The sequence below is a fragment of the Elgaria multicarinata genome, chromosome 3 (genome assembly GCF_023053635.1).
Source record: "Elgaria multicarinata webbii isolate HBS135686 ecotype San Diego chromosome 3, rElgMul1.1.pri, whole genome shotgun sequence".
Lineage (NCBI taxonomy): Eukaryota > Metazoa > Chordata > Lepidosauria > Squamata > Anguidae > Elgaria > Elgaria multicarinata.
In genome coordinates this window covers 26,832,550-26,856,322 of record NC_086173.1, presented here as the reverse complement: position 1 = coordinate 26,856,322, position 23,773 = coordinate 26,832,550, and the positions used below count along the sequence as shown (strand labels likewise).

General features: G+C 43.1%; 1 protein-coding gene across 1 annotated transcript in view; it reads right to left on the bottom strand.

Moving 5' to 3' along the window:
• Positions 1 to 283: 283 nt before the first annotated feature.
• SLC4A8 (solute carrier family 4 member 8) overlaps positions 284 to 23,773 on the bottom strand; it is a 70,025-nt gene continuing 46,535 nt past the window's right edge. Inside the window, exons 15-25 of the mRNA XM_063119766.1 lie at positions 23,069 to 23,174; positions 21,559 to 21,720; positions 19,209 to 19,322; positions 17,869 to 18,030; positions 14,434 to 14,685; positions 11,909 to 11,977; positions 10,401 to 10,574; positions 7,527 to 7,664; positions 5,444 to 5,571; positions 1,814 to 1,917; positions 284 to 970 (exon numbers count right to left, since the gene is read on the bottom strand). Coding sequence (XP_062975836.1) covers positions 1,830 to 1,917; positions 5,444 to 5,571; positions 7,527 to 7,664; positions 10,401 to 10,574; positions 11,909 to 11,977; positions 14,434 to 14,685; positions 17,869 to 18,030; positions 19,209 to 19,322; positions 21,559 to 21,720; positions 23,069 to 23,174 — 1,393 coding nt within the window. The 3' untranslated portion in view covers positions 284 to 970; positions 1,814 to 1,829. The remainder of the gene's footprint in view (positions 971 to 1,813; positions 1,918 to 5,443; positions 5,572 to 7,526; positions 7,665 to 10,400; positions 10,575 to 11,908; positions 11,978 to 14,433; positions 14,686 to 17,868; positions 18,031 to 19,208; positions 19,323 to 21,558; positions 21,721 to 23,068; positions 23,175 to 23,773) is intronic.

Below are 23,773 nucleotides of genomic sequence, written 5' to 3'. Positions count from 1 at the left end.
ACAAGAGCCCCCTCTCCAGATCAGCTCATTTTTGCCCCCGGGCTACAGGTTGCAGGTACCTGTCAAGATTGTGCCAAGTGTGAAAATCACCCTTCTCTGTCCCACTAGCTCATTTACATTGCTGAGGTCAATGGCTTGGTTGGATTCTCTAAGAACACACACACACACACACACCAAAGCAGCACACAGATGTTTGGCCCGTGTCTAAGTACATTGTGCGGGATGTGTTTAAATGTTTTGATGAATTAGGATCTTATCACAAGTGTGGCTGCCAAAAAAAAATGCCCGAATGGAGCTGAACAGGTTTTAAGCAATTTGATTTAAAAAAATAAAACTGAGCAGTTCACAAGGTCATTTCACCCAACTGCTTGTAGGTATTTATAACATATTATCCCTTATCTGTTGCTTCTGTGATAACTCTATCAAGTGATTCAATGTAAGAACTCAACTAAAAACCCTTAATCAACTAATAGACTTGCAAAGAACAAGTAAATATGGAGAATACTATCTGAAAAAGGAACCCAAAATAGTTGTGGTTGCTGTTGCGGTACATTCAAAGTTTAAATTGTTAAGAAGCAGACAGAGGAAAAGAACTATGTAACACTAGCAGTCCCTCTTCAAGTAAGAAACTGCGACACAGCAAAATGTGCACGCTTACACGTACGTGCACACACACACACACACAGAGAGGCTTAAACACTGAACTTTCATTGACTGCATGTGCGTCTTAATTTGCTGGTTTGAAGATAATTAGAATGTCCACTGAAGCACACAAAAGATAATCAAAACACTTCTGAATGGCTTTAATATGAACCCGGTTACTTGTATGAAGCATCAGGGCAGTTTGTTTGCTTGCATCTTTCTCCATTGCAAAAGTATTTCTTCCCTGCCTGCACATCTTGGCTCTTCCCTGAGTCTTCTCCTTGTGCAGCTGCTCCTCGTCCAAAGCCGAGAAGCCTGAATGGCAAAGCTGCAAAGCAACGTAAGTCATTAGAGATATACCAATACTGGACATTCTGAAGGCACAAATCAAAGTCCAATTCTCCCCATTTCCCATCTTCTTCTATTCCCCAGAAAGTTCAAAAGTTCATGAGGAAAAGCTCAAAGTTTGCATATCAGTGATTGTCCCATGGGTATATCCGTTGGACACAGAGAGCTTCTCTACATTTTTTTAAAAAGGGCTGCCTTAACCAGGGCTTTCTGCTTCGATTTTCATTCTAGGATTGCAGTCAGCAAACGTGGTTTGGCCTGAATACTTTCTATCTCTCTGTCCTCTATTCAATTTGATGAAATATTGCCATCTAGTGATGGAATTATAGCGCAACACCAACTTTAGATGGGGCCAATCTTGTGGATTATTATTTTTTAATAGCTGATTATCTCTGTGTTTTCTGACAGCGGGATAAGTGGTGTGAGATAGCACAGGAGATGTCCTGGCTGTTGAAAACATCATGTAATCAACCCACAATCTTCCATGAGTGGCCAGTCATGAGCATGCTATTAATCGCTCATTTAGAGAAGCCCCAAAACACTGGCCCAAATAGAATAGGGGTGCTACCCAGCAAAGGCTCTTCCTCTGTAAACTACATGTGGAATTGCAGTTGAGTTTCCCCACTTTGGAGGCTATAGCACTTTTTGACAATGTTGAGTCCACACCAGCAGATGTCATAGCCCAGAGGGTATGGAAGGGACAGTCATTAGGCTACTTCATCTCCCCTCCCCCATTTTCTTAACTTCCCAAAAATAAATTATTTCTCGAAGATTGCATGTGGTGAGTGCAAGTCCAGGGCCACACTACAGGAAATCTCCATACCTTCTTCCCTCTGGATTTAGAGCTTTCCTGTATTCATGGTGAGGGTCTTCCACATCGCTGTTTTGGACATTTCATCGGAGATGTTAATTTCTGAAGGATCAAGCCTGAAATAAACATTTTGGCCTGAGAGTAAAACCCAGTGCAGTGAAATTAAAGGCCCTATAATGTGCTTTACATGTTGTAAATTCTCTGAACGCTATTAAGCACTTACTGATATCTGCACAAGAATTTGAATGTTTCTGATAATCAAAATTGTTTAAAAGAAGGTTTTGGAGTTTGTAGACAGCAGTCCTAAACATATTTAGTAGTAAGCAAGCTCCATTTGAATGAGCAAGACTTACGAGTGAATATGCATAGGAATGCACTGTTAATTACATATCAGATGACTGCTATGCTACTCAAATGAGGTAATCCCATTTATCCTGCTCTCAGGTCCCTTGACAATGGATGTGGCAAAAATATGCAAAATAAATACTATGTAAAGTCTTTTCATTCTTTGTTCCTCCTGCAAATAGACAGGAAGTTCTCTAGACATGCTCACTGAATTCAGCCCTGGATTAACCTTTAAGCAATATAAGCATGTCTTTAGGACACCAAGGGAAGGGGGCACAGTGGAGTACCAGTACCACAGCTGCAGCAATCTAATTTTAAGGAATGCCAGATTAAAAATAGTTTTCAATAAATTTTTGCATTTGCATTTCCCCCTTATAACAGTTTTATTAAAAGAATGCATAAAACAGTGATGAAAATTTGTATTTTTTTTCTGTTGCCCTAGTTATAAGTAAGTAATATTGCTTGCTGCTATTTAGTGTTAAATAAATATAATAAAAAACAGTTTATATTTATTATAGTTGTGTGTTCTGGCATGGGGGAGGGCCTTTTTTAATTTATTTTTTCTTACAGAGGTTAAATGTTACATCATCTGTCTATACACATATATCTATACATTCCATATCAATTCAGATACAAATTACAGGTTTCTGCCTATGGTAAACTCCCTCCTCTGATTTTATTTATTTATTTATTTATTACATTTTTATACCGCCCAGTAGCCAAAGTTCTCTGGGCGGTTCACAAAAATTAAAACCATGAAAAGCATAAAACAACCAACAATTTAAAAGCATGAATACGAAATACAATATAAAAAGCACAACCAGGATTAAAACCACACAGCAAAAATTGATATAGGTTAAAATATAGAATTAAAACATCAAAGTTTAAAATTTAAGTTAAATTAAGTGTTAAAATGCTGAGAAAATAAAAAGGTCTTCAGCGGCGACGAAAGGAGTACAGTGTAGGCGCCAAGCGTTCCTTTCTGGGGAGCTTATTCCACAGCCGGGGTGCCACAGCAGAGAAAGCCTTACTATTCTTACTATTCACTCCAAATGTCTGTATATGGTAACGGGGGTGTTCTCCCCCTGTGTGGGGGATGGCCTTGAAGAAAACACGTTTTTAATGTCTTATTTCACCTTCAGCACTTATAGAGTCTTAATGTCTTGCCCGCTAAGCAATGGAAGGGCCAAGGGGCACCATTATTGGGCTGTGCTCAGGGCATCAGTTGGCCTTAATCCGGCCCTGATTGAACTCTTTCAAGATCCCACTCCCCCTTTCAGAGGCAGCATTGTCTGTTTCTAGTTGAAAAATATTCGTTTTGATCCAATGAATCAACAAAGTAGGAAGAATTCATCTCTGGCTACCTCCAAATATAACAACTGCGGTTCCCTTTATCTTTCCTTTCTTTATTTCATTTCTGTGCTGCCAAAGCTCTGAACACTGAATTATATTGTGTGATGAGAAAGGACCTGCCTTCTGCATGAACATGCCAAAGAAATAATAACACAGCAATCCCCCCTGACCTTCCGCAGAGGTCTTATACTGGAGCCTCCGACATATTCAAGGCCTTGCTGGAGTGAAGGCGGGGTGGTCCATTTTATTTTTTTAATTGTTTTTTCAGTTTCTTTTTTGGGGGGCTGTCAGGGGTCTTGCTTTAACTTTTTCCCTCCTGGTAGCATCTATGAGAGGCAAATGAACTACACCAGCTCCAGGGCTGGAATAATTCTCCCCCTGTTCTTGGAGTGCGTCTGAGTACTGGGAGGCATGTCTGATCAAAACCCTCTCCCCACCCACCCCCAGAACATGAAGGGACCACCCACCAATCTGTCCCCCTTTCTCCTCTATGATGTTTGAGCCCCAAAGTCACGAGATGAAAGAGCTGCAGTTGTTGCCACAGGGGCTGGGAGAGGGGCTCTGAGGTTTGACCTCTCTCTTCACCCTCAAAAGGTGGACATTTGGAGCTTTATCACACCAGCGTTATACTGTGCAATCACTGCGAATTGCGTGCAAAAGACTCTGACGTTTTCCAGTTTATAATCTGCTTTGACTGCGAAGTACTCCCATGCATCCTCCTTTAATTGTGCTATAAAGCCAAAAGACCCGACCTATCTTGCTACTAGTTTTGCAGCGAATCATTTGTTGTTTTCCGAGCGGCCACTGGGGGCGCAGGAGCAGGATTTGATACTTTTAAGCTTCAAATTAAACAAATGCTTACGTGTGCATAAGTTTTAAAGATAAAGACATCAAAATTGGCACAGCAATACATATTAAGGAGAGCTTTAAGCATACCAAATTTGAATCGGATTGGGTCATCCATTGATTTTTTTACATTTCCCCCTTAAACCCTTTTCCTGGTATGCAAAGGATCTTAGAAGCGCTGCCACCTGGGGTGTGATTTAGCTAGCAACAACAACGACAGCTTAGCGCTGTAGGGGATAATTCGAGGGAAACAGGTACGTGGGATGAAGCTATCTATCTATCTATCCTATGGCCCCTGGGAGGCCCTGGGAAGAACCACAGGACTGCACCTTCAGTATACCAAGTTAAGGACTAGAACTGCTGGATGTTCAAGAAATGACTGATAATGAACAAATAGCACTGCATTCAAAACGTTCATTAGCCGTCTAGTGAAAAAAAATTACAAGACAAGGATGTCAGTGTAACTAACTTTGAAGTGTAAGTTAAATCTAACCTTGATTGTGAAAACATTATTTTATTTTATTTTATTTATTTTATTTTATTTTTGGCTATTGTGCCAGGCAGACTGATCCCATATTTGCAAGGTCAAAAAGCCCCCCCCACACACACACACACATCCCTTATTCCACTGAAAATTTAAACACTGCCCCCTTCCTGAAATTTCAATTCCTGGTGAAAACTTGGCTCAGGTCAGATGATTAATTTCCCCAACAAGAAAGGTGCAGAAATGTCTGCGGTTGAGGCAGGAGCAGACAAGTTCAATCACTTTAAAGAATCTATTTCCAGAACTGGAATCACAGCACTCAAACATCTGTTGCGGCTTCAAGAGAGGGCCAAAGCCATTTTAAAAAAAACACCAGGTAGTACCAGAGCTGCATCATTCCCATCAAATAAATAAATAAAGGGGTGGAGTAATGAGTGTCTTCACCAATACGTGGTTTCAAAAGGAAACATGACACTGGCAGATGTATGACATCCACCTAACATTATAGCAGGCCTTGAATGCCCATTTCATGCTGAAGGAGTATTCCATTACTTTCCCCCAAAAGAACTAGAGACAAATAATAGCTTGTTCTCTCTTAATTTATCAATTTGTACCTGTTATTTTTCAGCGAAACACTTGGTGGCAGCTGTTCTTCACTTCTGGGTACAGTCAGATAATTTACACTCGGCACAGGAATTTCAAGTACAGTCTGTTGAGGGGCATCCACCATCTTCTCGGACTCCTAATTAACACATAAACAGTTCTTTTTAAAATGCAATTAAATCATACACTGTACTCCTACTCTCCATACACACACAGCCATACTTGGACCAATGAAATTCCACTGAACTCAGTGAAAGATGATCCCTAGCTACTTTAAGACATACTAATTTCTGCAGGACTTCACTAACATTTGCCACTGTTGTGTCCATAATATTTAGTATGATTTATGGCCCTTCATCTGTTTTCCCCTCTACAACAAAACAAGTTAAATTAATACAGTCTGCTTATGATTTGCAATAGCGATGCAATTTTGGAGATATGAATTGCCATTCATATCTCCAAAATTGCATTGCTATTGCATATTATCTCAGTTTAGTTCCTTCCCAGAGGAGAAGATATTAGCCTGTGTGTGTAATGCAGGAGTAGGCAACTACAGACCCAGAAACCAAATCTGGCCCTCTGAGGTTCCCCAAATGGACACCTCCCCTTTCCCTAACCCCGCCTTCTTCCCCCAAACCACCAATCGTTTGGTGACTTCTCAACTTTATTGTCATTTCCCCCCATTCTAAAATGTTGAAATGTCTCTCCTAAGTAGGGCTGTGCAAGGAAATGGCGGTTCCACACCAAGGAGCAGGCAATGGCGGGGGCGAGTACACATATGCCCTCTGTTCCTGGGCCCCTGTAAGTACAGCCCTCCCTGGCACTGCATGCTGGGAGTTGTAGGCTGTATGGGGGCTTAGGGCTGTGCAAGGAAATGGTGGATCCAACTTAAAATGGTGGATCTGCCATAAAATGGCCTCTGTGATTCAGATTTCGGAATCTGAGGCCCAAGGCTTGCACAGCCCTACTCCTAAGCCTTAGTGACTGGCAGTAAGAACTTCATGCTACAATACGCTGGTATTTTCTTTTTATGTTTTTGGCCCCCACCCAATTTGCCTTTGGACCTGCCCCGTTGGCTTCAGCCCCACCTGCCACCAGAATGAAACCCCAAGTACTTCTCCAAAACCGAATCGGCTCTCGAACTGAAAAAGGTTCCCTTTTTATTTATTACATTTATTTATTTATTTATTTATTTATTTATTACATTTATATACCGCCCCACAGCCGAAGCTCTCTGGGAGGTTTACAACAATCAAAAATAGTAAACATTAAAAGTATACAAAAATTTAAAAAACATAAAAACAGTATAAAAACAGTATCCATTTAAAAACAACAATTTGGGGTCCATTAAAAACAAACTTAACGTTGTTAAATGCTGTTAAAATGCCTGGGAGAAGAGAAAAGTCTTTTTGCAGGGTTCCTGATTGAGTGGAGAAAGTCGACACACCTACACTTGTGCCGGTTTAAAGTTGAAAATGATAAAGAGAGGGGCAAACAAGCAATAAGAAGAGGTGTGAAGGGAGGGGAGTTTTGGGAGTGACATGGCACAGACTAGCCTTGATAAAGATGTAAAAGAGAATTTTAGGGTTGGCGCCTAACTATACTGCACCAATACGAATGGACGAACCTATTCATTTCAGTCTCTCTTCATTTCTCAATTTTCCAGTCTTAAGCTCAGTTCATCCCAAAGCTTTGAGATTTAAATTCGGAGTGGGTGGGTGTTCGCACTTTGCATGGAAATTCATAAGCATTTTATGCACCTTTCTACAAACACATGCATTTTATGCATTTTGCCAAGCATACACATTTTTGCAAGCAACTTTTCCAGCATAAAGCATTTTAACATTACTTTCCTTAATGTACACATTTTTGTACGCATTATTTTGATTAGAGAGCGCCATTGCAAAATTCGCAGACGTGTGAATTTCGAAGGATACCCGAGTTACAGTTCGCATAGTGGTTCGGAAGTGTGAAATTAGCTAAGTCTGCATTAAAATGTAAATGCAAACTAAATGAATTTCTCCCCCATCCTCAGCTGCAGCATTCTCAAGTTCTGAAGAATGGATGTATGAATGTAGAAATATGTCTGCTTACCTCTTCTGCAGCTGCCACTTTTTGTGCATCATCCAGTTTTTTCTTCTTGCTCTCTGGCATGAGGTCATCAAGCCAGCTGAGTTCCCGCTTTTCAAAGCAGAAATCCATGACCTTCCGGACAAAGACCAATGCCAAAACCTTGTCGTAAGGGGAAGAGAAATGAGAAGGGGGTGAAAAAGAGGCTTACATTATGACACTTCACCAGCAGACATGGTACACAGAGGACGACGAAGGAGATACAACACACTTGATAGAACAAATTAACAGGGTTTTCTTTCCATGCTTCTTCCAGGAGCCTCCATTATAGGAAGCAGGCTTGTCCTATACCAGCTACACGGAGTAGTTTTCGCAGAGCTAAATACATTAAAGTGATGTAAACCAAAGAAGTGTGGATTTCATTTAATTCGTTCCAGGTGTGTTTTGTGGATTGTCACACATTTTATGTTCTGCCAACAGCTCACTCATCGAACTGGATTCCCCCCATCCCACCCCTCCCACTGCCTCTGGAAAAGTAGCAAAAGGTCCACCACACTTTTTGTAACTTTTGCTAGCACGTAATATGTTGTGTATTTTTCTTAGCTCAGCATACAATGAATGATCAAAACAAAAAAGACAACACAGCAAAGGCAGAAGATAGATCAGAGAGGAAGAAAAAGTTGTGGGTGGAATTTTTAATTTAAATGGCAGATATTATATGTGTGTGTGTGTGTGTGTGTGTGTATTTTCCAGTAACTTTTGTATTTTTGTACCACTACATTTAAAAATGGTCTACGGAATCTGCAAGATTTGGAAGACGCTGGTCAGCTGCAGAATACCTGGGTCGAATTCATAGAAATCTGAAGTCATTTGGATCCATTTCAGATTTCTCGGAAATCCCTAACAGTGACCAGACTTTTGAAAAGCCACAACCTACTCTGAGTAGCATTTCCCTAGGCAGATACGGAACTATGTGTACACAGGCAGTTCCTCCCCTTAACTAGCTGCCAGGACTACATAGTCCTGGTCAAAAAATCTAGCATGCTTTTAACCCAGATCAGATTTTTTCAAAAGAAAAAAAAGGCTTTATTTTAACAAGTAACTATAACAATATATCAAATACAGTCACACATATAAATTATGTCAATTAGAATATTATACTTATTGTTAATCTGGCAGTGCTCTAGAAATGTGGTCTCTGAGCCCTCAAACCCTGCCCTGCACCCCCAGGCTCAGAAAGGAGGAGCAGCCCAGCCTGTTCTACCTGTTCTACAAGGTAGAACAGACAGCATAGAGGAGGAGGAGGAGGAGGAGGGCAAAACCTCAGGCTTTGGGGTACCTAAAAGGCCACATCCCTTTCCCCTAGGTGATTTTTGAATTCAAGAAGGCTATAAAGACTGATCTCTTCCAGTCGAATTTTAAGATATTTGACTGTTATTTTAATATTGTATCATTTTTATATGTTTTTAATCAGTTTTATGTATTTTATGGTATTTGTATCTAATGTTGTTCCCCACCTCGATCCAGAGGATAATAAATAAATAAAATTATTATTATTATTAATTATTATTATTATTATTATTATTATTATTATTATTATTATTATTATTATTATCTGTATGCTAATTAATCCATTCCTATACCAACTAGAATCCACTATGCCAAAAATTCAATTGATTAACTGGAGGCCCATCTTCTGTATTCAGTTCTAAACAAAACGTTAAAAGTTTTTTCTTAACCCAGATCAGCTAATCAACAATAGCACCTATAAGCATTTCTGAAGGGGAAGTCAGGGACAGTAATCTGTTTTAGGTGACACGAAGGGACCAGAGGGGAGAGGAAGGCAGAAACTGCTGCCTGAATGGTGCAACATGAGTGTTTTTTATGTTTTTGTCCTTGTGGGGGGGCGGGGGGAATGCCATTTGGGTTCTGCATCAGGCAGCAAAACATCTTGGGCTGACACTGAAGGGAGTGAAGGTATGGATTGAGTCCCTCTTTCTTTCTCTCTCTCTCTCACACACACACACTCCATCTTTTGCCATATAACAGCTTAGAACTATTGCCAATTAATTGTGCACTGCCCAGAGAGCTTCAGCTATTGGGCAGTATAAAAATGTAATAAATAAAATATAAATAAATAAATTACTGAGCTGGGCTACACAGGCTACACAGCTGGGCTACACTAGATCAACGTCCATGTTTACATCCGCAGTGAGTCGTTGATCTATACCAATTTAATTACCTAAATTGTGAGCTCTTTGGTTACAGTTTATATGCCTTCTAGTATGACTGCTATTACCCACTTTGTAAAATGGTTTATAAATGGTAAAAAGCTAAATAAATAATTTTAGGGATGTAAAAGCTAGTTGGAGCAGAATCTGAGTTTCAAACTGGGCTTCTTAACATTGCTTACATGCAATACACATCTCAGACCAAAGCTTGGGAGATCTAACTTAGGAAATGGAGAACCCGCAGGGGGCCCGCCCCATCAGTTCACCAAGCCCTGTTTGTCCAGCCCTGTTCTGGGTAGGCAGGCCTGGCGAGCACTCGGGAGTCTGTGCAAGCCCCCAGCAAAGTGCACTTTCCAAGGCCTCAGGAAAGTGTGCGTTTTTCTCTGGCAGGCCATTAGCGTGGCTGGGGGGAACTTTACACTTTCCGGAGAACCCAGAAAATGTGCTTTGCCTTCTTCCTCCATGCCAATCGGGCACTTAAAAGCCCTCTTAACCTTGCAGTCAGGCACAGGCCTGGGCCTGGCACTGGGCCTGTCCATCTGGGCCCGTGAGGTCCTGCCATGGGAGCGTCCAATGCCCTCGTGGGCCCAGGCGGATTTTCGCCCCAACGCTAATCTAAATTCTACCCACATTATGATATGAACTGTTCAGCAATAAGTGTTTTTACCATCATAGGAAAGATAATAGCAGCACGAGATGCCTTAATGACCCAGAGAAGGATGAGGCAGGTCAGCTGGACTACAGTGAAGAGGTGCACTTTTCGCAACGGAACGTGGCGCAAGTAGATGAAGTCTGGCTGATGTTTGGTTGGCATTGCAAAGAGCATCAGGCGATCAAAGAACTGGGAAGAATGTACAACAGAAGCGGTCATGCGTCTGAAATGAGGCTTAAATTCTACAGGCGTTACTTTATAAATAACCTATCACAAACTGTTAGAAGATATTTCCAGATCTTTTCACACATGACACAGATACAATCAGTTCATAGATTTCTTGCGCTCATAGATTGAAATATGTGTTTCTAAACACATCTTTTGCTCATTCACAGATTTCATCAAAGTGTGTCTACCTACAAAAACATTATGGATGACTCCAGGCCTAGCACTGTATTGTACTGTACTCCTCTGGAGTCTATTATATTTAATAGATAGTGTTCGGATTCTGTGTTGTTCCCTGCCTCGATCCAGAGGGAGAGGTGGGTAATAAATTATTATTAATTATTATTATTATACTTCTTAGCAACTTATAAAGACCGTGACTTTCCCATGGCACGGTGCAACAATACATTATAAAAGCACCAGAAACGATTTAACAGCAGAGGCTCCTGCGGAACTTTTCCTGCACTTTGCTCAGCTTTTGCCCTTCCACCATAGGTCACAGGCCTCCCTTTGCTTGCTGTAAAGGAAGGACCACTTCCTGCCCACTGGGCAGGGGGATGGGACGCTGCAGATGAAGCCACTAAATGAGACCAATGTGGGTCGCATGGGAGCCCCCTTCCCAACGCTTTCCATCTGGAGAGTAGGGGTGCTGGCTGTTCAATGGCCTTCCCCATGCTTTCCTCAGCTTGGGGCATTGGGCCATTCACCGGACACAGTCCAGAGCTGATAAAAACTCAGCTTTATTGGGTGGCAGGACTGCACACACAAGGAAGGTACTGTAAAATGGGGGAAAGGGACATTTGTTCCCTCAACTGATGAAAGCTTGCCAGAGAGCTGCACCCAACAACTTGACATAGGAAAGGGTGAACTCACCCCCCCAACACCATCTGCCCCTACTTGTCAGGCCGCAGAAGCTTCTGTGAGGCTCGGCTTGGCCTAGAGTACTCAGCAGCTGGCTACCCTCGCTGCTGAAATTGCACATTTCCCCCTGCTGTGTCAATGACAGCCCTAAAGGCCCCATTTATAGTCACAAACACAGCAGGAGGAGTACGCAATTCCGGCAGCAAGGGCAGACAGTGCAGAGCACTCGTAGGGGTCACGAGCGGGTCCACGCTTGTGCCGTGTGCGCCTAACTGGGCCGAGAGGAGTGGACGCGGAGGAGTCTATCAGACTCCCAGACTCAGTCAGGCGCTTGCAACATCCCTAACTTGACATTCAGAGAATGTATTTCCTGATCTAGATTACGTTGGTCTTCTTCATATACCCAGTCTGTGTCCTGCAGTCTATAACGTGCATACCTGAATTCCTCTCAGAGAAGAAACACCCATGTAGAGGAACACCCCATAAAGGACAGGCATCGGTATGAACTGGAATGATAAAGAGCATTCATTCATTTCATTTCTATACCGCCCAATAATCAAAGCTTATCTGGGCTGTTCACAAAAATCACCATACAAAATATGTAATATAATATCTTTCATATACAAACATTTTTTTAAAAAAAAATTAAAAGGTACAATAAAATTTTGGGATCCGAGTGCAATTGCAGAGATGGGATTTGAACACAGAATTCCCAGATGCAAGACCAAATCCAATTCTCTGCCCACCAGATATATGATTTTGAAATTTGGAAACTCAATACACTAACCTCTTCTGGCTGCTGGACCACAATTCCCGGCATTCAGCATCTATCCTTCTTCCAGCATGAGTTTCCTGAACCACCTTAGCCACATTTTCGTTTCCATACACCTCCACTGCTATTCTCCCTTTTCCTATTCTGCTACTAATTTCAAGCACTCGATACAGCATTTAAAAAAGGCATTAAAACTATGACACAAAATCCATAAAGCATGAAAACCTAAAAGCAATTCTGCGTAGCCAAGAGAACTAGCTAGGCTTAAGCAGCAGTAAGTTGTGCATTACAAGAGCACACACAGCAACCAGAAAGAAATGCCTTGAAAACAGGGGGCAGGAAGAGAAAGTGGTTGCGACCCCCCTCCCAAAAAAGCCCTAGCCTGCCTTCTTAGCTACTGACCTCGTCCCTAACTTTATGTAAGTCCCTGACCTCTCCTCCACCTTTTCCTCATCAGTGCAACGTAGACTGGGCCCCTAAAGTTTAAGCAGCATTCCTAACCACACATAGGCCTGGTTCAGACAATGCATTCCATTAACCATTTTGTGGTTAAGCAGCATGGTTTAGCGTGTTGTCTGAACCAGGCCACACTAGGAAGCAGGCTCCATTGAACCCAGTGGGACTTGCTTTCAGGGTAACCATGCTTAGGATCCTTTTGCCTTTCTCCTTGCTTTGTTCTTAGTGGCCAAGGGAAATGATAGATTGCTTTCTTAGCATATATTTTAGGATGATTGTCTTGGATTCCCATCACTATCAAACAACTTTCTCTTCTCCAACCTGGCCAGGAAAAAACAATAATAATTTATTTACTCTGGCCCTGGTAGGTCTTTCACAGGTCACTGTGCATTTAATTCAACCAAAGTAAGTCCTGCTGTGAACAAAACTGTGATTGAATATGTAAGTGTTTGGGAATTGTATCCCTACCACTAGAGTAAGGCAACGCTTCACATCCCTTGTGTCTTTTTAAACCTACAAGGGGACTGTAATTGTAATGTAAATGGATGGATCAAAGTTATGCAAACCCAGGAGAAGTGAAACTGTTAACACCTTGGGCCAGTATTCTCCAACGTGGTGCTTTCAGATATTTTTGAGCACAGCTCCCATCATTCCAGATAACTGGCCATGTGGCAGGGAGTGATGGGAGTTGTAGTCTAAAAGATCTGAAGGGCACCACATTGAGGAAGGCTGCCATGGACCCAGAGGGATTGGAATTGGCTGCCAGCAGGCCCAGAGAACAGGAAACAAGGAAGTCCCTATTTCAAATCCCATTTCTGCTATGAATTCATTAAGGAGGGCTGCAATTATTTCAAAGTGTGAATGGAAGGAAATGAATAGACCACAGATGAAAATGAGTCTGGCCCAATTAAAAATGTAATGGTATCATTTCCATCCCCACCCCACCTCTGAGCACTGCCCTGATCAGGCCAAGGGCAAGAGGCCAGGAGGCCATTACAAACTGCAGCTGCAAGGAGGTTGCCTGCCCATCCTTCTAGGAGCTGACTGAGAAAATGTAGAGGGACATCCGACTCCAACTTTAATGCAGAACAAAATGAGTTGCAGGTATCAATAATGTATGGAACATTGCTATGAAGGGAATAAGGCTCAGAATTTCACAATTAATTCCTATTGTCAAGGCTGGTCTCTCATATTAATGCTACCCTACCCAATGATCTTGTTTGCACATAACGCTAACCCATGATTTATTTAACCCATGCTTTGTTGCTCTAGCTACGGTTTGTTTGGCAGATTAGGATAAACTGGTATGTTTTCCCCCATCCTTGGATTGTTTAGTTTCCTCCTCCTTCTCCACTCCCACTCTGTATCCCAAATGCCCTGTGACACTGTAGTACTGGCATGCAGAGCAGCAGGGTTTTTTACTACTCTTGCCTGCCACCTCTGTAGCCTCCCAAAACAAACCATGAACAACCCACACTTCTGGGTTCACACATAACAACAACCCAAAGTTAAAACAACCCAGAATTCAAAACCCAACAACCCATTATGGGTTCTCTTTCTGGGTTATTTGTGGTGAACAAACCATGATTTATTAGCACAGCTGGGTTCACACATCACAACTCAGAATTCAAGAACCCATGGCATTATCTATGAACCAGATTAATAATAGGCCTATCCCCAAAAGGGAGCAGGGATTGCCCTCATGTACCACTGAATATTCCTCCGTGCTTTTACCTTTAATATACCAGTGATAAAAACTGAGAGGCCCATTAGTACAAATATCATCAGTCCAGTAGCTCTTTGCTCACGTATGCCCAGGAATTTAGGTTGCTCCCCAGGAGCTGCTGTGGTGGACTCCAGTTTGAGACTATTCACGTGGCTGATGGAAAGGACAGTAGCAGCAACAAACCAAGGCAATCCCATCACTGAACATACGCCAAGCATGATGCCCACCATAAGAAGGTCCAAGTGGTAGCCACACCCTTTCTGTGGAGATACAATACGTTAGCAGAGATCAGCAAGAAGCTATGAAAGACTGCAAAATTCTGGGGAAAGGTTTGTCACAGAACCACAGATGGCAAAGAGCAAATCCACAGATCCACACCCAGATGTAAAAGCCTCCAATTTTCAACTAGGGTGGACAGTAATACGTCAACCCCCTCCCCCGCCCCAAAAAGAGGATATGTATTGTCGAAAAACCCAAAAAAAGAGGTCAGAGGGCACAGGGTTGCATGAAAATTGCATATAATAATTTATATTTATAAATGCACATTTAGAAACAATGACTATAATTTAAATAGAAATACAATATGTCTAACCATAGTGAGGAAGGCTATGTGCCTGCTCAGCCTGCTATCCAGGTGCTAAACAGTGGTATGTGGTCAGTTTTGAAGTGCAAGCACTCATCATGGAAGTCCCCACAACCACGCCCCCAAGGAGAGTCCAAAAATCGCAGGAGGCTGTGGTGAAACCAGTTCTAACAGTTTTCATCTCCACCAGGGGCAGGACTTTTGTAAAGCTAAAAGTCTTCATTGCCCATTCAAGACCAGGCTGCTGCAAAATACTTTGCATTACAACAAAGAATATTATATTGTTGCTGGGAAAGTTAATTCCACCCCACCCCACAGCAAAGGTGAGGATTGTGGCTAGGCTTAGAGGGAACAGGGAATTCTGAGGGGTGGCGGCACATGACATCAGCATCCCTGCGAATACAACAGTGCCAAAGCTGCAACTTTGCGAGCCATGGCAGCCTACACCTCTAGTGCCAACTGCTTCAAAACCCTTCCATTCTATCCCTTCTGATGGTTCTTTATTTTTAAACCAGACTTGGACTGGGGAGTGCATCAAACAGCAGACAGCATCAAATAGAGGACTGCCCTCTGTACAATGGGACTCCAAGTTGCCCTATTTTCAACAGTACTTTAAAATGAATAGATAACAGAGTGTGTCGGGATGCCCACCACTAAATTAAAAACAGAAACCAAGGGCATGTTCCTTGGACATTATGCATATTGACCAAAGGATGTTCATATTATCCACAGGAATGCACAAGATATACTAGAGACACACACATTCCCAAAACCTGTTAAAGATTATGCATAATGCCCAGAGAATTTACAAAATTCCTGTCTAGATATGCACATTCCCCCAAACCCTGTTGAAGACCATGTATATTGACTAGGAAATAACCATGAGGCATGGTGAATGTGCACAATAGCTGGTTGTTATCCACAGTAACCAATGAACTCAAATTACCCCTAACAAATCTATATAAAATGCTCCTGCAAGAAATGGGTTGGATCCAGACGTGCAGTGTCATCTTATACATGTTTCTAAGGTGCAAGTCCCTTTGAGTTCAGCGGGGCTTACTCCCAGATAAATGAGTACAGAATTGCAGCCTAAGTCAGCCAAGCTTTAATCCAAGGATGGGCAACTTGTGGCCCTCCAGATGTTTTGGCCTACAATTCCCAACAGCCGTAGCCAACATAACCAATGGTAGAGAATCATGGGAGTTGTAGGCCAAAACATCTGGAGAACCAACAAGTTGCCCACCCCTGCTTTAGTCCCACTAAAATTAATGAGGTTTAAGTCAGACATGACTAATTTAACCCATTCATTTCAATGGCACTAAACCATGACTTACTTAGTCTGCATCCAACTCAATGGGCAGCATCCAATGGAGCGCTCATGCCTCCCACTTATTCCCTTGCATCCTGCAGATTCTGTTGTGTAAGCGGTAAGTCCTGCCCATTCCGTTGCATAACCCACTGCTTGCGCAAAATAGATTTAACACTTCCTAGAGAAAGCCCAGTCTGGTTCGGGACAGGACTCTTATTCCATTGATAAGAGTACTTATCAATGGAACCTTCTCAAACTGGGGAGAGGCAACGAGTGGGGTGCCGCAGGGCTCAGTCCTGGGCCCAGTGCTCTTCAACATTTGTATTAATGATTTGGACGAGGAGGTGCAGGGAACGCTGATCAAATTTGCAGATGACACCAAATTGGGTGGGATAGCTAATACCCTGGAAGACAGAAATAAACTTCAAAGTGATCTTGATAGGCTGGAGTGCTGGGCTGAAAACAACAGAATGAAATTTAATAGGGATAAATGCCAAGTTCTACATTTAGGGAATAGAAACCAAATGCACAGTTACAAGATGGGGGACACTTGGCTCAGCAATACTACAAATGAGAAAGATCTTGGAATTGTTGTAGATCACAAGCTGAATATGAGCCAACAGTGCGATATGGCTGCAAGAAAGGCAAATGCTATTTTGGGCTGCATTAATAGAAGTATAGCTTCCAAATCACGTGAGGTACTGGTTCCTCTCTATTCGGCCCTAGTTAGGCCTCATCTAGAGTATTGCGTCCAGTTCTGGGCTCCACAATTCAAGAAGGACGCAGACAAGCTGGAGCGTGTTCAGAAGAGGGCAACGAGGATGATCAGAGGTCTAGAAACAAAGCCCTATGAAGAGAGACTGAAAGAACTGGGCATGTTTAGCCTGGAGAAGAGAAGATTGAGGGGAGACATGATAGCACTCTTCAAATACTTAAAAGGTTGTCACACAGAGGAGGGCCAGGATCTCTTCTCGATTCTCCCAGAGTGCAGGACACGGAATAACGGGCTCAAGTTAAAGGAAGCTAGATTCCGGCTGGACATCAGGAAAAACTTCCTGACTGTTAGAGCAGTGCGACAGTGGAATCAGCTACCTAGGGAGGTTGTGGGCTCTCCCACACTAGAGGCATTCAAGAGGCAGCTGGACAACCATCTGTCAGGGATGCTTTAGGGTGGATCCCTGCATTGAGCAGGGGGTTGGACTCGATGGCCTTGTAGGCCCCTTCCAACTCTGCTATTCTATGATTCTAGGATGGCAGAGCTTCCTTATGTGAGCTCCGCCAATCTGCACTATTCTAGTTGTTCTCAGAAGTGCTAAATCTCCGTTCCTCTAGCAGTGGGCACCACTTGCAGATGGGAATTGGGAGGGTGCAAGAGAATCGGCAGGGGTGTAAGCGCCCCGATGGGAACTGCTCAGTGTCTTTAATTTGAACCTTTTAATCCCGCCAAGTGAAAGGTGCAGCTATTCCATTGAACAGGATGGCTTTACTTCTCACGTCATAGCAACAGGAATATAAGCAGGGCAGCCTGCTACAAGCATGGTACTCCATTACCTTAAGTTTATGTTCCTTCCTGTTCACAATCACTGCTGTGATTTGCTGGTCCATAAATATCAATATGGTACAGAGCAAAGCTGGAATGATAGCTGCTACCACCGTCCACCAGGGGTTTGGCCCTATGGGACTAATGAGCCACCCGCGGTCATCTCTCGTTGGCTGCAGAAAAATACACAGAATGTATAATGCCATGTTCATGTAGTGCCTGGTCTCTAGCTCCTGAAAGGGTTTTCTGAATGTCACTCCAGGATGCCTTGCTCTTAACTGCCCATCCTGAATTTAAATATGTTTGGCCTGTTCAGACAACACGCTAAGCCATGGCTAGGCTGCTAACCCTTTTGCAGCAAATGGTTAGTTAGGGTGACCATATGAAAAGCAGAACAGGGCTCCTGTATCTTTAACAGTTGTATTGAAAAGGGAATTTCAGCAGGTGTCATTTGTATATATGGAGAACCTGGTGAAATTCCCTCTTCATAACAACAGTTAAAGGTGCAGGTGCCCTGCCCTCTTTTAAATCTGGACACAGTATAGCTGCAGTATAGCTCCTGCAGCTTTAACTGTTGTGATGAAGAGGGAATTTCACCAGGTTCTCCATATATACAAATGACACCTGCTGAAATTCCCTTTTCAATACAACTGTTAAAGATACAGGAGCCCTGTCCTCCTTTTCATATGGTCACCCTAGGTTAGTGAGTGTGTTTAAACCATGGTTGTGTAACCACCATGGTTAGGAATGGTTCACATGACATGCTAAGTCATGGTTCACACGGCACGCTGAGCCATAATGTTTAGCTCAAAATGCTTAACCACCACGGGGGGGTTAGCATGTCATCTGAACAGGGTCACTCTGTGCTAGGGATGTCAACCTTTCGGCACAAGGCACAGCCTTAAAGATTCACTGTGTTGTGAGACACCCATCAGATCAAGCACACATGTCAATGTATTTCTTATTTTTATTTATTACATTTCTATACCAACCATGAGCTGAAGTTCTCCGTGTAGTGACCTATTTCTCCCATGCAATACAGGCAAGAAATCTTGGGGACGGGAGAGAGATATTGCCAGAGAGAGGGCAGCAATTGTGCCCTTACATTTTATTCTTTGAGCCCCTTTCTCTCTGCTCCAGCCACACATGCCCCAAAAAAGGACACATCATTCTATTTATTTCAGAAACGTCTTGCCCTCCTTTCATTATAAAATAAACCCAAAGCAGAGTGCAAACAAGAAAACTCAATAAAATAATACAGTATTGACCGAGGAAAAAACACAATCAAACAGAGGAGAACAGTAAAAATAATAGTAACACCATACATATATTCAAAAAAAGATGTTCCTACCTTGAAGTTGCTGGGGACTTTTAGCTTTGGTGATGGAACTCCAACTAAGTAGTCAATCAACACCATGATAACGATGGTAATGAAGATAGCGAAATCGCCTACCATGGAACGTACCTAGTAGGAAAAAACAGGAAATGGGCTCAGCAAAGGTACACGCTGTTTATCAGAAGGATCCATATTCGTTATCACAGTGGATACCTGGTCTGCAGATGTGGAGAGCAAGAGCTGAGAAAGGACAACAGGCCAGAAAACCATCAGCCCAGCCTCCCTAACACAGTGCCGGATTGTTTTCACATCAGCCTACTTGTAAATTAACCACAATGCAGTATGAGTAGAAAGCAAGAACAGGTAGACTAGACCAAGGTGGAGCAGGTGATTTAAGCAAATAGGCCAGGCCACATACGATAGTGGCAGATAGGTGGAGTTGTAGAGGCCCAGCCAATACTGTGATTCAGCCTAAGTTGGGGACAGAGACCACAGAAAATGTTCCATCTAACCCAGTCCACAATACAACTGAAAAAAGAACACAGGAAAAACAAGGCAAAAAACTGAAGAACCCCCGATACAAGTCTGGCCACAGATATAATCTCTCTGAATCTCTCTCTCCTTCTCCCTCCCTTTCTCCCTTCCAGAATGATTCATACATGTATGAAAGACACTCAGAACCCTCCTCACTCATGCATAGATATCATCACACATGACAGCACATAAAGGCCAACCAGTCTAGTGTGATGGAGGGGTGAAGATCCCGTGATATTTTTATCGTGAGATCTCGCCCTCTGTTCACACGCGGCGCACGATGACCTCAGAGGGAGAGGCGTCGCGCCTGCCATTTTGGTTTTTTTTCTTAAAGAAGAAGATGCGCACGAGCGCTTGTGCGCAAGAGGTAAGGTTTGTGGGCTTTTTATTAAAAAAAATCCCCACTCACCCCACCCCACCCCTGATGGGCGCAGTGCTCCTGAGGAGCTCTGTGCCCTTTGCGCGGGTCCTGGCTCCTCGCGAGGAACCGGGACAAACTGTGATGCCCGCACACACATTCCGCGGTCTTGGGCTCAGCCCGAGACCGCGGAAAAAGCAGGCCTAAAATGTAGGGCGAGATCCCGGGGCAAGGGAGGGATCATCCCTCCTTGATCCCGGGATGCCCTGTGTGTCAAGTGTATGCACAGGGACAATCCTGGGGTTCACCCCGGGATAAAGCCCTGTCTAGCTAAGGCCAGAGAGATAGCCTGAATTGGGCTTTTGTTTCTCAAACTGTGTATTGAAAATGCATGAGAAGGGGGAGTGTGCCAGCCCTTTCCCCCCTGCCCCCTTTTACACCTGGAGGGTGATTTTCTGAAGGGGGGAAAGACTCTCCTATCCATGGAGGATCTCCCTGTGATTTGGAACCCTGGAAAATCAGGGTCTGAAATTGCATGGAAAGCCTCCAAGGACAGAGGAGGCTCTCGCCTTCAGAAAGTTGCCCTCTGTGTGCAGAGGGTGACAGAAGCCGCAATGGAGAGGGGAAATACTAACGTGCTCCTTCTCCTCCTCCTTGCACATTTCAAGGCTAGAGTCACCCACAGCACACAACAGTAGGGTGACCATATGAAAAGGAGGACAAGGCTCCTGTATCTTTAACAGTTGTATTGAAAAGGGAATTTCAGCAGGTGTCATTTGTATATATGGGGAACCTGGTGAAATTTCCTCTTCATCACAACAGTTAAAGCTGCAGGTGCCCTGCCCTCTTTTAAATCTGGTCACTCCAGTATAGCTCCTGCAGCTTTAACTGTGGTGATGAAGAGGGAATTTCACCAGGTTCTCCATATATACAAATGACACCTGCTGAAATTCCCTTTTCTATGCAACTGTTAAAGATACAGGAGCCCTGTCCTCCTTTTCACCCTACACAACAGTAAAAGCTAAACTTTGCAAAGGATAAGGGCTGACAGGAAAGAAGAAATACGAAATGGGAATGACTCATTCAGCACTTTAGTTGCTGCGTGCATCACGAGTCTCTCGGCGCTGCGCTCCCGAATCCTAGGATAAAGAAGGCTAGTGGGGCAAGACCTGTCTCTCTTCTCTGACAATGTTGCAGATACCAGCCCAAGCACAGTGCCACCTAGTGGCCCTCCTGGCCAGTGCCAGATTGCTCAATACCTCAATCCACCAATTACATAGGGAAGGCAAAGACAAGCAGAAATCCAGCCTCCCAAGAAAATCAGTCTGGGCTACCTGACTGGGGTGAGGGAGGAATTCCCTCCTGACTCCCAGATGTGGCGATTATGCAGAACAGTGAAGAAGAAAAAACATTCAGCCAGTTATTGCTACATAGGGTTTAAACTCACAATGCTAGCTGTTGCCATCTACTTACTTTTGTCGGGAAATAGTTACTGGTTTTAAATGTCTTCAGCGAGCTGGACAGGATAAAAGTGGAAAAGAACAAGATGCAGCACCAGAAGAGGACATCGGGGGTAAAAGGTCCATCGTGTCCACACGTAGGTCCTGTGAATTCTCCAAGCATCTTCTGGCATTGCTGATCAAACAGGTATAAGCAAAACACTGAAAGGGCAGCCGTAGCCACAGTGACACTGGTGAGGACACGGACAAGTGCATGGCTTCAGGGCCGGCGCTACCATTAGGCCAACTAGGCAGCCACCTAGGGCGCAGACCTCAGAGGGGCACAGTGCTGACCTTTAAGGGTCACAGTTTTATACAAATTAGATGTTTTAGGAAAAAACATAATAAGTACAAGTTTTGTGCTTTTTATTTTTTCTACAAAACATCTGTTCTTAAAAAATCGAAGTTGGCATTTTTTTGGGGGGGTGCAAGTACCTCACCTTGCCTAGGGCGCAAAATAGTCTGGCACCGACCCTGCATGGCTAAACTACCGTGAGCGCCTGAGTAAGTTAGGGCTACTGACTTCTAGTACTAAAGAAACATCATGCAAGGAAGGAGAAAAGTAAATGGACACGAGATCCCTATGCAAGCTAAGCAAGGTCCTCTATTACCCAAGAGCAACAAACTGCGGGTGCGTGGGTGCAATTGCACAAATTGAACGCTGCCTTAGGGGGGAACTCAAGCCCCAATCCCAATTGGCGGAAACATGTACATGCGGGACATGATTGAGGATTGGTGCTGAGATAATAAAGGGCAGGGCAGGGAGGGGGACCGGAATGGATTGCAGAAAGGAACATTGGTGTGCAGACACATCCTAAGCATTAAAGCTTGTGAGTTATGAAATGTTGGAATGCCCAAATGACTTAGATTTTCAGGTTGCCCTTTGCATTTAATATTTATATAAAATCATCTAGGGCAACCTAGAGCTATCAGAAGACAGCGATAGATGGTTCTATCACAATGATACGTAACAAAATGAAGACGTTTTCAACAAATGAGAACTAAGACAAATGGGATTTTCACAAATGAGAACTAATATTAACGTAGTCTTTAAAGATGAGAGCAGCAAAAAGGAATGTGGTCTTTACTGATGAAAATGCACACCCACCCCACCATCACCACCTTCCCTGCCCCATAAAGCCTTGTATACCTCAGGTACCTGCCCCCTTTCTCTCTGAAGCTAAGGATGATGCTCCACCACTGTAAGTCACAGGCACTGCTCCTCTCCAGCATTGATGGAGCATGTTTTTTACTTTGAAAATGCCAATCCCCAAATCTTTACCTTTCACACATACAAGTTACTACAACAGGAGTTCTGGTGCAAACCATTATAGCTCTAAGGGTTCTTGATTTAAGAAACAGAAACAAAAAACAATGTGCTAAAATCAACTGGTTTAAGAATGGTTGGTCTAACCAGCAGATAAGGCTGTGTTACAGACATCATCTCATCTCCAGCAAGTAGGGTAACAAATCCATAGACTTACAGAGACTGTGAGATTAGCCCAGGCAACTGCGGAAGGATTGATTTTGCTGGTGTTCCAGTAAATCAGGGTGTCATTGGTGGGTTTCTCAGGGACTGAACATCTGCAGCTGATGGGCACAGGACAGGATTAATTGAACACAGAGTATCTCAAAATTTAGCATTGTTTACTTCTCAACACAAAACAACCCACACTTATCTCAATTTGGGACGGGATGAGAAAAAGCACTCTAAACTATTCAATTTAGAGTAAGCATCTAAATTCAAAGAGCATTTACTTGAGAACATTTACTATGTCCATACATTTGTTTCAGGTCAAAGTGAGCAGACTGGAGAGAGTTGGAGGTAATTTGAAAGAAGGGTCACTGCTTGTGGCATGTGTACTTGTCCCCTGTTTCACCTTCAGTCAAAAAGGTTTCAGAGGTTTCTGTATAGTTTCAAACACCTGAAAAGTCTGATAGACCAAAGGCCACAGTGGGACAAAAGAAATTGGTATGGGGACACCATGGGAAGGAAAATTTATTTATTTATTTATTTATTTATTTATCATATTTATACCCCGCTCCTCAGCCAAGAAAGGCTTTCAGAGCGGCTTACACTTAGCAAAAAAGACATGAAAACATGCCTCCAAGTTCTTTAACAGTAAATCCTAAACATGTCTACTCAAAAGTAAGTCCCACTGAATGCAATGGGGCTTACTCCCAGGTAA